This window comes from Trichomycterus rosablanca, chromosome 26, assembly GCF_030014385.1.
Source record: "Trichomycterus rosablanca isolate fTriRos1 chromosome 26, fTriRos1.hap1, whole genome shotgun sequence".
NCBI lineage: Eukaryota > Metazoa > Chordata > Actinopteri > Siluriformes > Trichomycteridae > Trichomycterus > Trichomycterus rosablanca.
This window is the reverse complement of record NC_086013.1, coordinates 16,874,900-16,889,371: the sequence shown is the minus strand read 5'-3', so window position 1 is coordinate 16,889,371 and position 14,472 is coordinate 16,874,900. Positions and strand designations below refer to the sequence as shown.

The window sequence follows — 14,472 nt, the reverse complement described above, 5'->3', positions numbered from 1 at the left end:
TCCAAAACGATGACCTTACTTACTGGGGAATCCAGTCTGTGTGTCTGTAGGGGGAGGGACGACAGCTAAAACGGGGTTCCTCATGTGAGCGGTCGAGTCGCCTGAACGGGGGGCAGCGCAGGTGAAAAGAATACAAGGGCAATAAGCAATAAGAGAGAGATTCAACTGACCACGACTGGACAGCGATTGAAATAGATTATTTTAGCAGCAACGGTTTCCTGACAACTGACTGACACAAACCCCCATAGGCTCATTCTTTAACGTCACTCCTCCCTCGGGTTCTTCCGTACAGAAAACACTCCCTCCTCGCCTTCCTTGTTTACATACAGAGTCTCTCGCTCTTTCAGCGCTCACTTCCTCGTCCCTCGTCACATTTGCATACACTACGGTACAATCGCGGCTTTTATTTGCACGACCCGCGCCGACACCCTGCCCTTCCCTCCATCCCCGATAAACATATCGCTTTCCTTCAGCGGGAGCGCAGCTCACCCCACCCACCTCCTGTTTGTTCCCAGCAAGCCGTGCGAGAGGCTGAGCTCTTCTATATTAAGCCGTGAGAGGATCCGGGAGGGGCGGTGTGCAGCAGCGTCTACAGCAGCGTCACTCGCACTGAGAGCGGCCAGGACAGAACCCGACGACCGTCCAGCTTCTGAGAGAGAGGTCAGTACGGAGGACACTGCAGGATCTGACTTTATTTTGATAAGATGGACGAGGCTTGTAGGTTTATTTGCTGTTTCTGTAGAGCCGGTGCGGTGTGGATGCTGTCAGGTCACCTCAGTTTTCTGCAGGGTCGTGCATGCGTGAGAAACTCATGCATCAGTCATGCAACCGTTTTGACAAGTGAAGACTTGCGATACGCACAAGCGTTAGCGCAGGAGTTTAGACTCGTGTGTGCTGCACCGCCGGCTCAGCTTGCATTAGGATTCCTGTCACACACTATGCACAATGCCTGGCGCTTCCCACCCCCTTTCACACCGGTACGTTCTGTCCCAGAGACGACTCGAGTCGAATGCAAACACGTTCGTCACTCCTAGCTGTAAACAAACCTTCTTCTCGCCGCTGATGTTAAGCTTTCGAAGCAGCCTGGTTGGTACACGGTTGCCACGGTAACAGATTAAACCACCGAGCCGTGCCAAATGGGCACCTGGGTCGGGTAGAGGGTAGCCGTGAAGGCACAGCTGCGACGGAAGGGAAGCTTTTTATAGTCGACCAGCATGAGTGACGAGTAACTTGGGAAAGGTCGTAAAAAGTGTTCGGCTCCGCATACGCTTCAGGGACAAAAGTAAAAGTGCATTTCAGCCACAGATTAGTGTCCTTTAGACTCACTGAGGTCCTATTAGGGTCTTGTTTCAATAACTGACAGAGCACTCGATCAGCAAAAGTCAGTTATTGCTATCTGCACCTCTGCATTGTTTTAGTACTGTGTACAACTTCCCTCTGCAACAAAACTTCTCTTATAATGCTTAAGATTGAAGAATCCAGGTCCAGGTCCAAGTTTCCAGATACTCTTGGTCTCTAAGCTTCTCTTCAGCTTCTTCTTCAGCTGTTCATTATGGTTTCATTCTGTTTACAATCTCCTGGTACTTCATCCATGAATCCATGTGTCCTCGTAAACCTCAGGACATTTGAATACAAAGCAGCACCAAAACAATATAGATCCTCAAATATGACTTTTGTTTTGCAAGCGCTGTTTGATCAGAGCTATGACGTGCTTCCATAAATGCCAGTATCACCACAAATAGTAATGCATGACAACCTAATGATTTGAGTCCAGGGAGCACAGAAGGCAAGCCGGCGGAGGCAGTGTGATGCTTTGGGCCCTGCCACAAAACTAAAATGCTTCAGGAACAGTTTGAGGAGCACAACGACCAGTTTGAGGTGTTGACTTGGCCTCCAAATTCCCCAGATCTCAATCCGATCGAGCGTCTGTGGGACGTGCTGGACAAACAAGTCCGTTCCATGGAGGCGCCACCTCACAACTTAGAGGAGTTAAAGGATCTGCTGCTGACATCTTGGTGCCAGATACCACAGCACACCTTCAGGGGTCTAGTGGAGTCCATGCCTCGACAGGTCAGGGCTGGGACCAACACAAAATTAGGAAGGTGGTGGCTCTTGGCAACGCTCACTTGACTGAGGACGAGAATTTTTTTGGACTGGTTCTTAGATTACATCTTAAAACTGGTGCTATTTATATGGTCACTGAAAAGTCACCAGTTGGAGTCAATCAATCACTAACAGGGATTTCGGAGGTCATGCTATAAAACTAAATGCCATTATGAAACTTCACTACACCGAATCAATCACTGAAAGCAAAAAAGTCTACTTAGCGTGTTCAAAACACCACGGTGCTTTAGGATGTAATATTAAAACAACATTACCGCCCGTCGTTCTACAAATACTGAACGAGAACCGCATTCACCATGGGAGACTTAAGAGTAACGGCAGGAGACGGAGACGGGACACCCTCTCACGCCCCCCCAGCCCCAAACTGCTGACAGAGCTGACCTCCGCTTTAAATAGAAGACAGTACAAGCCATGCCGACACCGCGCTCGAGTTACCCCGGTACTTCACGTCTAAAGCAGGAGAAACCGAACGAGAGGAGGGCTTACGGTCCGACGTGAAGTGTTCTCAGAGAGGCGAACAACTCCTTTCTCTGTGACTACATGATTAAAACTCATCCCCACTTCATCCAGACTCCAAATTATTATGCAAATAATATTTTCTCAGATTTTCCAAAATTACCTATATGAATTGCAGTCATTGTAATTTTCCAGTCATCAACTATTAGAGTACAATTGAAAGGTTTTTGAACAAACTGCCAATGATAACAGTATATTTAAAAAAAAATAAAACACTCAAAATGCACTCAAAATGCATGTTCCAAATTATTATGCACAGCAGAGTTTTCAACCTTTTCATTTTTATAAAGAACAAAAAAATGGTCATTTGTGAAATTATAAGCATTAGCAGGTTATTACAAACTGAAATCAAACAGTTTTCAAGTCAAAACTTTATTCTAGGTGATGTTACATTTGCACATAGGACCCCTTGTTCGAAAGGAGCTTCTGAACTCTCTCGTCCATTGAATTTGTCAGGTTTTGGATGGTATCTGCTTCAATTGTTTTGCATGAGGACAGAATACCCTCCCAGAGCTGTTGCTTAGATGTGAACTGCCTCCCGCCATCATAGACACTCCTTTTGATGATGCTCCAGAGGTTCTCAATGGGGTTGAGGTCAGGGGAGCATGGGGGCCACACCATAAGTTTGTCCCCTTTTATGCCCATAGCAGCCAGAGATGCAGATGTGTTCTTTGCAGCATGAGACGGTGCATTATCATGCATGAAAATGATCTTGCTGCGGAATGCACGGTTCTTCTTCTTGAACCATGGCAGGAAGTGCTGTTTGAGAAACTCCACATACATTATGGAGGTCATCTTTACCCCTTCAGGGATCCTAAAGGGGCCGACAATCTCTCTCCCCATGATTCCAGCCCAAAACATTACTCCACCTCCTCCTTGTTGGCGCCGTAGCCTTGTTTGCATGGGGTGTCCATCAACCAGCCATCCTCCACTCCATCCATCTGGACCATCGAGCGTTGCACGGCACTCATCGGTGAACAAAACAGTTTTGAAGTCAGTCTTCATGTATTGTTTGGCCCACTGGAGCCGTTTCTGCTTGTGTGCAGTGGATAGAGGAGGTCGACAGGATGGCTTACGCACAGCTGCAAGCCTCTGAAGGACCCTGCATCTTGTTGTTCGGGGGACGTTGGAGGCACCAGTAGTTTCAAAAACTTGTCTGCTGCTATGACAAGGCATTTTTGCAGCTGCTCTTTAACCTGACGTAATTGCCTGTTGGAAAGAGTCCTCAATTTTCCCTTATCAGCACGCACACGTGTGTGCTCTGAATCAGCTACATACTTCTTGATTGTGCGATGATCACGATGAAGTGTCTTGGCAATGTTGATTGTAGTCATGCCTTGACCTAAACACTCCACAATTTGTTGCTTCTCAGCAGCCGACACATCCTTTTTCTTTCCCATTTTGGCTGAAAATGTAGGCTGCTTAATAATGTGGGACAGCCTTCTTAAGTAGTCTTGCCTTTAATTGGACACACCTGCCAAACTAATTAGCACAGGTGTCTGCAATTGCTTTCAGTGATATAAAGAGCCCTGACACACATCACCATCAATGAGTTTAACTGACAAACAAAACAATTCTTACCTTATCACTCCTAAACACTTTTTGCATAATAATTTGGAACACAGTGTATATAAGTTTTTTAGAATTAATCAGAATTAAGAAAGTATTCAGACCTTCTGCGCACTTTGTGTGTTGTGGATTTGATTTTGAATGGATATAATTGGCATTTTTACCCCTTAACCCAAACAAATCATCTGTAAATGAAGTAAATCCAGCTTTTTTTTTTTTTTTAAGACAAATGAACTTCATATTGTATTAACAAAAATATTCAGACCCTTTATTCAGTATTTTATAAACAGCAATTACAGCTGCACGTCTTTTTGGATACAAGCTCTATACAAGCTGTGGATACCTGGATTTAGGCGGTTTATCCCACACTTCATAACACATCCACTTAAACTCTGTCTGATCATATGGTGAGTGTCTGTAAATTCACTTCTTTAGGTCTCTCCACAGATCTCTAATTTATTACATCCTTCACCAAGGCGCTTCTTGAGAGTTTGAATCCAAGCTCTGCCATGCAGCCACTGTTGGACCCTTGAGCAAAGCCCTTTACCCTCTTGGCTCCAGGGTCGTCGTACGATGGCTGACCCTGCGCTCTAACCCCACCTTCCAAACAAGCTGGCATATGCAAAAAAAGAAGTGTTGTATTGTGTACATGTATATGTATATATGACAAAGAAAGGCGTTCTGTTCTTGCCCGGATGCCCACTTTAGATAGGTTTAAGGTTGTGCCCAGGCCACTGTGGTCCTGGGAAAGCTAAAAGCCTTGGATATCGTTTTTCCATCCTTGTGCTGAGCTCCGTCTCATCGTAATTTGATCCAGAGGATCCACAGACAGTTGCTTAGAAGGTTTTCATCCTGACAATGCGGTATAAATCATGGGCCATTATAGACCCTGGTGTCAGCTTTTATAAACTACGCCCAATCAAATCAAATGACCACAGGCTGCTTCCAGTTTTGTCCTAGACACATCTCAGTTATGATTAAAGCAAACAGGATGCACTGGAGCACAATCTGGAGCATCATAGCAAAGCGTCTGAATACTTTTGACAGTAAGAGATTGCAGTTTTTAAAATTAAGTAAATGCAAAATCAAATTAACAACAGAACAGCAGGCAAACTGAGGTCTGAATGCTTTCTGGATCAACTGCACATGTCCAGTCATGCCATCTGCGTTACATGTTTATGGTTGCGCAAGTTCTCACTCATCGTACACGTTTCATGGTGCACTGTGACCCGCCCATGCTAAAACGGCTGACAGCAGGCACCATACTTGGCCAGACAGGGATCCCTTGGGGCTCGTGCTGTTTCAGGAGCCCGGGTGACATTTATAAAAGAGCCGGTGCTCACCGGACAGCACGTAAATCACCAAAATCACATGTGATCTTTTCTGAATCGGCTCCAGAAGCTCTGCAGTGTGTGTGTGTGTGTGTGTGTGTGTGTGTGTGTGTGTGAGGAAACATACATGAATGAATGAAGTAGATCTTGATTTAAATAAATTAGTAGTAATAAGCAGATACCTCGTTTATAACAGTATGTTTTTATTGGAGTCAGACTCTTGGAATTAGATGTGCTATATTTAGGAAAACACTGACAACTTCGGAGGTGTGAGCTGGACACATGTAATTGCCAACAGGTAAATAAACTATACTGGAAGACCACCTGGCATTTCCATGGATACAACTTACCTGTATCTAGTGACCATTTTTTAGCACTGGCACTGCCAACTTGGGTCAATATTCTTTAATATGTTGAGTTTATATTATATTCCTTTTATGCATTTTCCCAGTCTTCCTCCCAATCTAGTCGTATCCAATGACCTGATTCTATTTCACTTCCTCTCTACTGCTGCAGACCTCCACTCCTGACTGAGGAGAGCCGTGACTTACACATGCCCCCTCAGACACGTGTGCAGTACAGACCGCTTCTCTTCACCTGCACGAGGAGGGTTCATATGAGGCTCAGTCTCTCGCACGGAGAGTCATGCAGAACACCAGTTTCCATTATTCCTCGTCTCTGTGCAGACGCCTTCAATCAGTCAGTAGAGGGCGTAATTGCAGCAGTTATGAGGAATTCCCTCCAGCAGAGACAGACAAGCTGAACATTGTCCATATAGGCGCCTGCCAGTAGCGGAGCTGAGATTCGATTTCACGAGTTCGAGATGTCAGCTCTGGTGTGCTACAGTATTTTACCGTTATATTACATTTTTAAAGTATCTAGTATCTACACACGTTACAGAGTAAATGATCTAAATCAGGTCGCTTCTGGGGTGACTTTCACTCCACCCTGACCGAGCAAATACTGAGAGTTAAAGGAATCGACCTTGTTATTGCAAACAGTACGAGGTGAAGAGTGAAAAAAAAAGCTTCACACGCCCTCCTGAGCTGACTTAAGTCTGGTAGATATTAATTACAATGGAAAAACTTCACACTACATGACTCAGTGACTTGCGAGTGGCATTTGGGACACACTCATTCTCACGGCTTTCCTAAACAACTGCTGCAGAAGTGACCGTACACACAGTGAGGAGGACGATTAGACTTGCCAAAATCTTTAGTGTATTTTAATTCTTTCTCAGATTTAAATCAATAAATTGAGTGGCTTTAAATTCCATTAATCAGGAAACAAAATCTGTAACCGTCACAGATTCCCAGAAATCTTCTGGTGGATTAAACGATGACAGGTGGATTAAACGATGACAGATCCGGGAACTTAAGCATCAATCAGCTAATGTTGACTGTTTCGAGGACCGGTTTAACTCTTGTTGTTCGAGACTGGTCCGACTACCCTCGTCTGATCACGCGTCTCGCGGTCTTGTGCGGATCACGTGATCGACGCCTGGAGACACGAGAGCTGAGGGATCTAATTACACCCGCTGTCCCGACACACCCAGTCCCAAATACCATCACCAAAACCATCCCATAAACAGAACAGATAACAGCCATCGGGTCCTAATGCAAGAACACGATTTACATTTCAGGTGCAAACGCGTGTTTTTGGGTGAGATACTGTTCAAAACTGATCAGTCACGGGATCAGTCACATTGTGGTTTGGTGTCAAGCTAATATGAGGCAATAGGTGGGAGATGAATGAATGGGTTAATGAGCAACACCTGCCGAAAGGAAAGAAAAGGCAAATTTCGCCTGGGTTTATTTAGCTTACGTTACAAACTAAACTAGGTTTAAAAAATAGAAATGATTAAGTTTGTTTTAAAAAAAAATGCTCCCACTTGCGACTTCTGACATAAGATTCAAATCAACTAGATCTGGTCTTGATTATACATATATCAATCTGCAACTTGATTGTAGGGAGTCGGCTTATAGTTATGAGCATATAAACCAAAAAGCTGCACTTAAATGCATCATTGTTATCAGTAATAAGAAAAGTATTAAAGCCACGATGTAATTTATTATGTTTTTTCTTTGGTTTCTATGTTGTACTGACTCCCCAATTCATGTATTTCAACCACAACAATCCTTACCAGGTGGAATAAATCACTTACACTGTATTAAGAAATTACATGCATCCAACTTGGGTGCAACAGTTTAGGAAAGGTCCTTTCCGGTTCCAGCATGACTGTGCCCCTGTGTACAAAGCAAGCTCTATAAAGGACATGGGCCTCAGTTTATTAAGAGCATCTCTTCACCATCTAACTGAATCACTTATGCAAACCATCACCACATAAAAAACACATTCAGTCTGTGTGAAGTTCCTCTTCTGTGCTTAGTTTGCATTGTGGGTTTGAGTGTGAAATGTATTTGAACAACCAACATGTTTAGTCTCTAAAGTTTGTTGCTTTCGGTTTGCAATGAAGCGACAAGGCTAATGTACAATGTGCAGAGAAAGATGGACAAAACAACTCTCATACTAATCCTGAATTGTTATGGAGCTCCAGTTATGGAGGTGGCTGCACAGTCGGCATTCCAGTACTTCCCAGAAAGCTTTAATGATATTTAGAGCTAGTGTTTCAAAGGAGCTTGGAAGGCTCCTGACTCAAGGTTTATCAAACCACTGCTGAATAATTAGGTAGCAGGCATGAAGACACCGGTGCTGTGAAAATGCCAGTTGTATAATTTTGTACAGTAGTTACACATCCATGCTCAGAAATCACTGGACATTATTGTCCAACAGATGGCGCTATTAGTATTACAGTTGTGGGCTAGAAACATACGTTGGCTTTATGTTTGGGTCCAGGTATACATCTTTAATTATCAGCTTTTTATACAAAGATAGTTCAAATCCCATGAATGTCAGCATTGTGAAGCTCATCATGTTTTTTGTACAGACTAGGTCATAAAGGGACTGGCTTCATTAGCGGTGGAATGTTGTTAGTGTGATACTTTTGGGGGTGTTTAGTAATGAACATATAAAGTTTTAAATATACAAAGTAAATTACAGGGTTCCAAAATGTATTTCCACTTAACATTTATGGGCTAATTATTGTTGTTTTTCCTTTTCTACAGGAATATTCATAACATAACAGAACACCATGGCAGGTAATATACCTCTTTTAACATTACAAAATATCTAAATATTATTTATGTCAGAAAAGATTGTTTAACACTAGACCTTTATATTAAGTAATAGAAAGTAAATAATCTCACCAGCTACATATTTACTATTACTGCAAATGTTAACGTGCAGTTGTGTGTATTAAAGCCATTAACAAGGGGTTTGACATCGACTTTTAAGTTATATTTTGTGTTTATAAATCATTATGAACCTTTTGTTTTATGGACATTTCTAATCTAAAAGAAATGACTTAGAACTACAAGCATTGTTTTAAAAAACTACAAATCCCAATAGCACTGAGCTCTCCAGTCCAGCTACTGTTAGCGCGTAAAAATTATTGTTTAAATATTCAGTTAATGCCCTTACAGTTAGCACGGTGCCATTTGTAGACGTTTCGTTATGTAACTGGATTAAAATAAGACGCTTTAGGGTTACAGTAATTTATTATAAATTTAATTAAAAACGTCGTATTTACCTCTTTAAGTAGTTTGTTGAGTAACAAACTTGGCGAATTCCCGGATGAGAACTCCTTATCTGATTTGTCCAAGCGACCCTCTCTGTCCTTCTGGTATATGTAGTTAATCAAACTGGACTACAAAAAACTTCCAACCCGTCGAATTTAAATGTTCATTACATAGCAAAACAATTAATTTAATTTTAACTTATTTGATTTTACAGAATACAGGATAATATGTTTTCTGAGTCGAAATGGAAATGTAGAAACTTAAAGACTAGTACTTTACTGACATGTTCGATTCCTTCTGATGTAACTTGTCAATTTGGGAGTCGATTATAAAAGAATCGATTCTTAGATGTCAGGGATTAATAATTAAGAATCAACTCCAAAGCTTCAGAATCGGTTGCTTCTGTGTGTTGTTGATTCTTCTTAGCACACAGGACACTTCATAGTTTATATGAGAAAATACATATAAGTAATTTAAGGTATAACAGTGTATTACGTATTTCAGTTGAATTATAGGCACAGTGATATACTTCTCGGAATCAGAATCGGAGTCGATTCCTAAATACATGAGTGAACAGCTGTAGTTAGTAACGGTTGCTATGAGACGTGTAGAAGTTTGATATGAAAGTTGTTTTGAGTTCAGATTTAGTTCAGATTATAAACCTGAAACATGGGAGGCTGCTGTTCAAAACGGATCAATCCAGCAAACCTTGATGGTAAATTACTAAATCAAGTCTATAAATCAAGTCTATAAACAATATATGTAATAATACATCTATGCAAAACTAATTAATTACTGACTAATGAAATGTAGTGTGTTGACGTGGTATGTTTAGACTTTAAAGTTGATTGCTGACTTAACAATTTTATTTTACAGATAAAATTAAGGATGCCAAGATCATCTTTGTTGTGGGTGAGTGTGTTTTAATATTGTAGCTGTGATTATGTTGACAGCCATAGCTTAGTGATTAAAGGACTGGAATAGTGACCATTACTGCCAAGTTGCCACTGTTGGACCCCTGAGCAAGATCTGCAACTCTTGATTGCTTGCATTGTATTCAGTTACAATTGTGTTGGATGAAACTCAATAAGATGTTATATCTATTACTTGAATTTATCTGCCAATGGTGATTAATTTTAAATGGCAAAATAAAAGCAAATAAGTAAATAAAGTAAAGTTTAAAAGGTAATTTTACTGACAGTAATTTCTTAGCAGTCTGGTTTAATATACAAAATGCTTTTTTGTGGTTATAATTTATTTTTACCTTTTTAATTTCTATATAAACATCACGCTATGGTGCCTTTCATTGTTAATTCTATAAAGAAGTGACAACACACTTCAGGTGAAAGTTGCAACACACTTCAGTGTGTTAATATAGTGTGAATATAGTGTGAAAATATATAATAGATTTAGTTGCCCCCTCAGGATGAATGTATTATTCAGTTCAGATTGGTTCCCCACCCCTCCCAACACCTCTGTCTGAACCCCTTCTGTGCCCTTCAGGTGGCCCCGGCTCTGGCAAAGGCACCCAGTGTGAGAAAGTGGTGGCCAAGTACGGCTACACTCACCTGTCCTCTGGAGACCTGCTGCGTGCCGAGGTGGCGTCCGGATCCGCGAGGGGGAAGGAGCTGCAGGCCACCATGCAGAGGGGCGAGCTGGTACCTCTGGTGAGACGCACCCACCGTTCAACCTGCTTTTAAACCTGTAATAGACTTACAGTGTACTGAACCTTAGCTCACAAGCAGTTTGTCTCTTCACCGTAGGACACAGTGCTGGATATGATTAAAGACGCCATGATCGCCAAGGCCGACGTGTCCAAGGGCTACCTGATCGACGGCTACCCTCGCGAGGTCAAGCAGGGGGAGGAGTTTGAGAAGAAGGTGAGTTGGGGAACCAGGAAAATGCTTTGTGCTTATTTTAACAGTTTTAAAAGTAGCATAAAATGTGTTTCATTTTATTTTCTGTTTGTCTTTACCACTGCTTTATCCTGGTCAGGGTTGCAGTAGGTCCAGTTTTTTCCGGAAACCCTGGGTGCAATGCAGGAATACATCCTGTACAGATATACCCAATCATGTCTGTGTAGGTGCCAGGCCTGCTGATAGTGGTGGGCTAGCGTAATATACAGCTACACCCCCCAAGCACCATGCATAAAATTTGTTATATGTATTTTATTTTCCTCCTAGCGATGGGTATAGCTGAATCACCAAAATCATTAGGGTGTCCACACACTTTTGACCATATTTACAATTACACCTGTGTGAATTTGTAGATTGGTGCTCCTGCTCTGCTCCTCTACGTTGACGCCAAGTCCGAGACGATGGTGAAGAGGCTGCTGAAGCGCGGAGAGACCAGCGGCCGTACCGACGATAACGAGGAGACCATCAAGAAACGTCTGGACCTTTATTACAAAGCAACAGAGCCCGTCATCGCCTTCTACGAGAGCCGCGGCATCGTCAGGAAGGTGAGCGATACGCAAGCCATCGAAAAGTATAAACATAATATAATACTGGACCCTCTGAGGTCTGAAACCGGACGCTAACTGACCTGGGGTTTGTTTTCTCTTTCTTTTAGATCGACTCCGAGCTTCAGGTTGATGAAGTTTTCAAACAAGTTTGCCAGGCCATCGATAACCTCAAGTAAAAAGATCCTGAAACAAACGTTTGTCTTGAGTCTTTATTTTCTGTTTCAAAGGAAATGAAACGATGGACATACACAAAGTATGTCCATGTATGTTCTGATTATTAAATTCATGTGTTTCAGCCACAACAGGTGTAATAAATCAGTTATATAAAGGAAATTATGCTTCTAACTTTGTAGCGACAGTTTAAGGAAGGTCCTGTCCCATTCCAACATGACTGTGTGTCTGTGAGTCCTGACCTCAGCCACCCTGAAAAGCTTTGGAATGAACCAGAACATCAGCTGAGCCTTCGTTGACCAACATCAGCCGCACAATTGCTGTCATATTCTGACATAGGCACAAATTCCTACAGACATGGGGTGTCCAACAAGGTCATGCTCAAGTGTCCAAATACTTTTGGCCATACAGTGTAACAAATAATGAAAGTCTCACTCAGACTCAGAACACAATGTTAAAACCATAATCACTGATGCACTACAGGGCATCTCATCCGCCAACTAGGACCAGTTTAGAGCAGCCAGCCAAACATCAGGCATGTTTTCAAGTGCTGCGAGGTAAACAGCTGCATATCAATCATGGCTGACATGAGAAGAACATGCAAAACTCCTTACAGACAAAGCCAGGATCTCAACCAGGTTGTTTTTGTGTGACACCCGGACCTGCTGTGCACCCAAAACTACGCCCAGTTCTTCAGTAATATCACACAGGCGGATTCATTCATTTTTAATGAACAGTGCATTGTGATCAGGGTTGTGGTGGGTCCGGTTCTACCTGGAAATGGTGGGAACAAGGTGGACGTCAGTCTATTTAATGCAACACACTCTCACTTTACTTAGTCGAATTGAAGAGGCAATTTATGGGAGCCAGGTTTCCGACGAAAAATTGAGTATCTAGATGCTAAAAGAACATGCCAAACTCCTTCCAGATGCTTATCAGAGGTGAAGATGGAACCCAGGTCACTAAGAGATGCTACATCACACTTAAACTGCCTAAAATCTACTACTACTAAAATCTGAAGGAGTAACAGGGGAAATTCATCCACTTGTAATTGCTTCATTCTGATCAGTGCCACAGTGTGTCCGAAGCCTTTAGTGGTAACACTGGACATGTTTACTCACTCGCACCTACAGATAATAGTAGCCAAACCAACTACTGGCATGTTTTTTAATGATCGCAGGAAACCTGTTTCACAAATGAATAACACAGACACAGAGATACTTCACACAGACTGTAAGTTCAGGCAGGAATTGAACCCTGGTCCTTGTGACCTTGGATCTGCGCAACACCAACACCTCTTGAATTAAAGATAACAAAAATACGTACATTGAACTTAAAAGCACATGGACCATAAATGTAGTTGTCATGGTAAACCGTGTATTCACACCTGGGTTTGGCATTAATCTTTGCCGCCATCTATTGGAAAGGAGAGTTCAGTACATCCAGTGAGGTTCAGATGTTCGCAGTAGATTGAATGAATCCATGAATGTTGGAATGAATTCAAAAAAGTGCTAATGAATCTGTGAGTTTGGCAATAAAACTGTAAATGTCAGAATGAATCCATGATTGAATGAAGTGTTCAATAAAATGAATCAATTTTAGTAAGTTGATAAACTGTGTAAAAGGAGTCGATTCTGTTAAGGACCACATGTCACCCAGACCAAGGGTTTTTTAAGCGACCCATGTTTTGTCCATGATTTTTACTGCGACTCTTGTAGCACAAACAATGAATCAAAGTGAAACCCAAAACAAAACATACTGGTTTACAATCAATCAAAACAAAAAAACTATTTTTAATCAATTAATCAATCAGTCAGTCAAGACGTAACGTAAAGCCTCCACAAGGGGGCGTTCGTGTACAAGTTTAATTCGTTTTTAAGTACCTGTTGGGGCGGCACGGTGGGTAGCACTGTGGACTCCAAGCAAGTGTGTGTTAAAACTGTGAGGGACTATGCACCCAAGATTTTCATTCACCTTTAACACCTGTGTTAATATGACGTGACAATTAAATAAAAGTAAAGTAAAGTAAAGTAGAAGGTCTTGGGTTCGATCTTCAGGTGGTGCGGTCCGAGTTTTTTCTGTGTGCAGTTTGCATGTTCTCCCCGTGTCTGCATGGGTACAAAGACGTGCAAGTGATCTGAATTGGAGATACTAAATTGTCCATGACTGTTTGACATTAAACCAAAGTGTAAAACATGACGTTCAAATTCAAAGAAAAAAAGAAAAAAAGATGTACCTGTTGAAATTATTTTATTTCTTATTATTTTTATTTCTTAAGCCATTTTCTGGCTCCAGGGTTTGAAAAACCCTCTCCTATACCAGGATCATCCTATAAAGATAAATATGTGAATAAAAGTTTATGACTGTTTACTGGCATCTAGTGGACAAAGGGGTCTAAACAGGAAGCCTGATGGGAACATCAGCACCATTTATCACCTCATAAACCAGAAAAATCTGCGACATTCCAGGTTTACAAGACTAAACAAAACAGTGACTTCCTGTCTAAAATGTTCTCTCTCCGAACCTGAATGATGCAAAAGAACCTAAATAAACAAAACACATGTAAACATCAGTCAGGCCAGACGGTCCATCCATCACTCACTCGAACACGCTGTAAATAACAGAAAGCTGGAAGACTTCAGGATGCGACTGTTTACTA

General features: G+C 41.9%; 1 protein-coding gene across 2 annotated transcripts; it reads left to right on the top strand.

Annotated features, from left to right (window-relative positions):
• The first annotated feature begins 567 nt into the window (after positions 1-567).
• On the top strand, positions 568-11,835 carry ak1 (adenylate kinase 1). Of its 2 annotated transcripts, XM_062988208.1 has the most exons (7): positions 568-660; positions 8,666-8,698; positions 10,055-10,090; positions 10,682-10,845; positions 10,942-11,058; positions 11,448-11,639; positions 11,750-11,835. In XM_062988208.1, the coding sequence occupies exons 2-7, from the start codon at positions 8,692-8,694 to the stop codon at positions 11,816-11,818; spliced, it is 585 nt and encodes a 194-aa protein (XP_062844278.1). In that variant the 5' UTR covers positions 568-660; positions 8,666-8,691; the 3' UTR covers positions 11,819-11,835. The 2 variants fall into 2 exon arrangements, with proteins under 2 accessions (XP_062844278.1, XP_062844277.1); XM_062988207.1 differs by lacking the exons at positions 568-660; positions 8,666-8,698 and adding an exon at positions 9,824-9,893.
• The last annotated feature ends 2,637 nt before the right edge of the window (positions 11,836-14,472 follow it).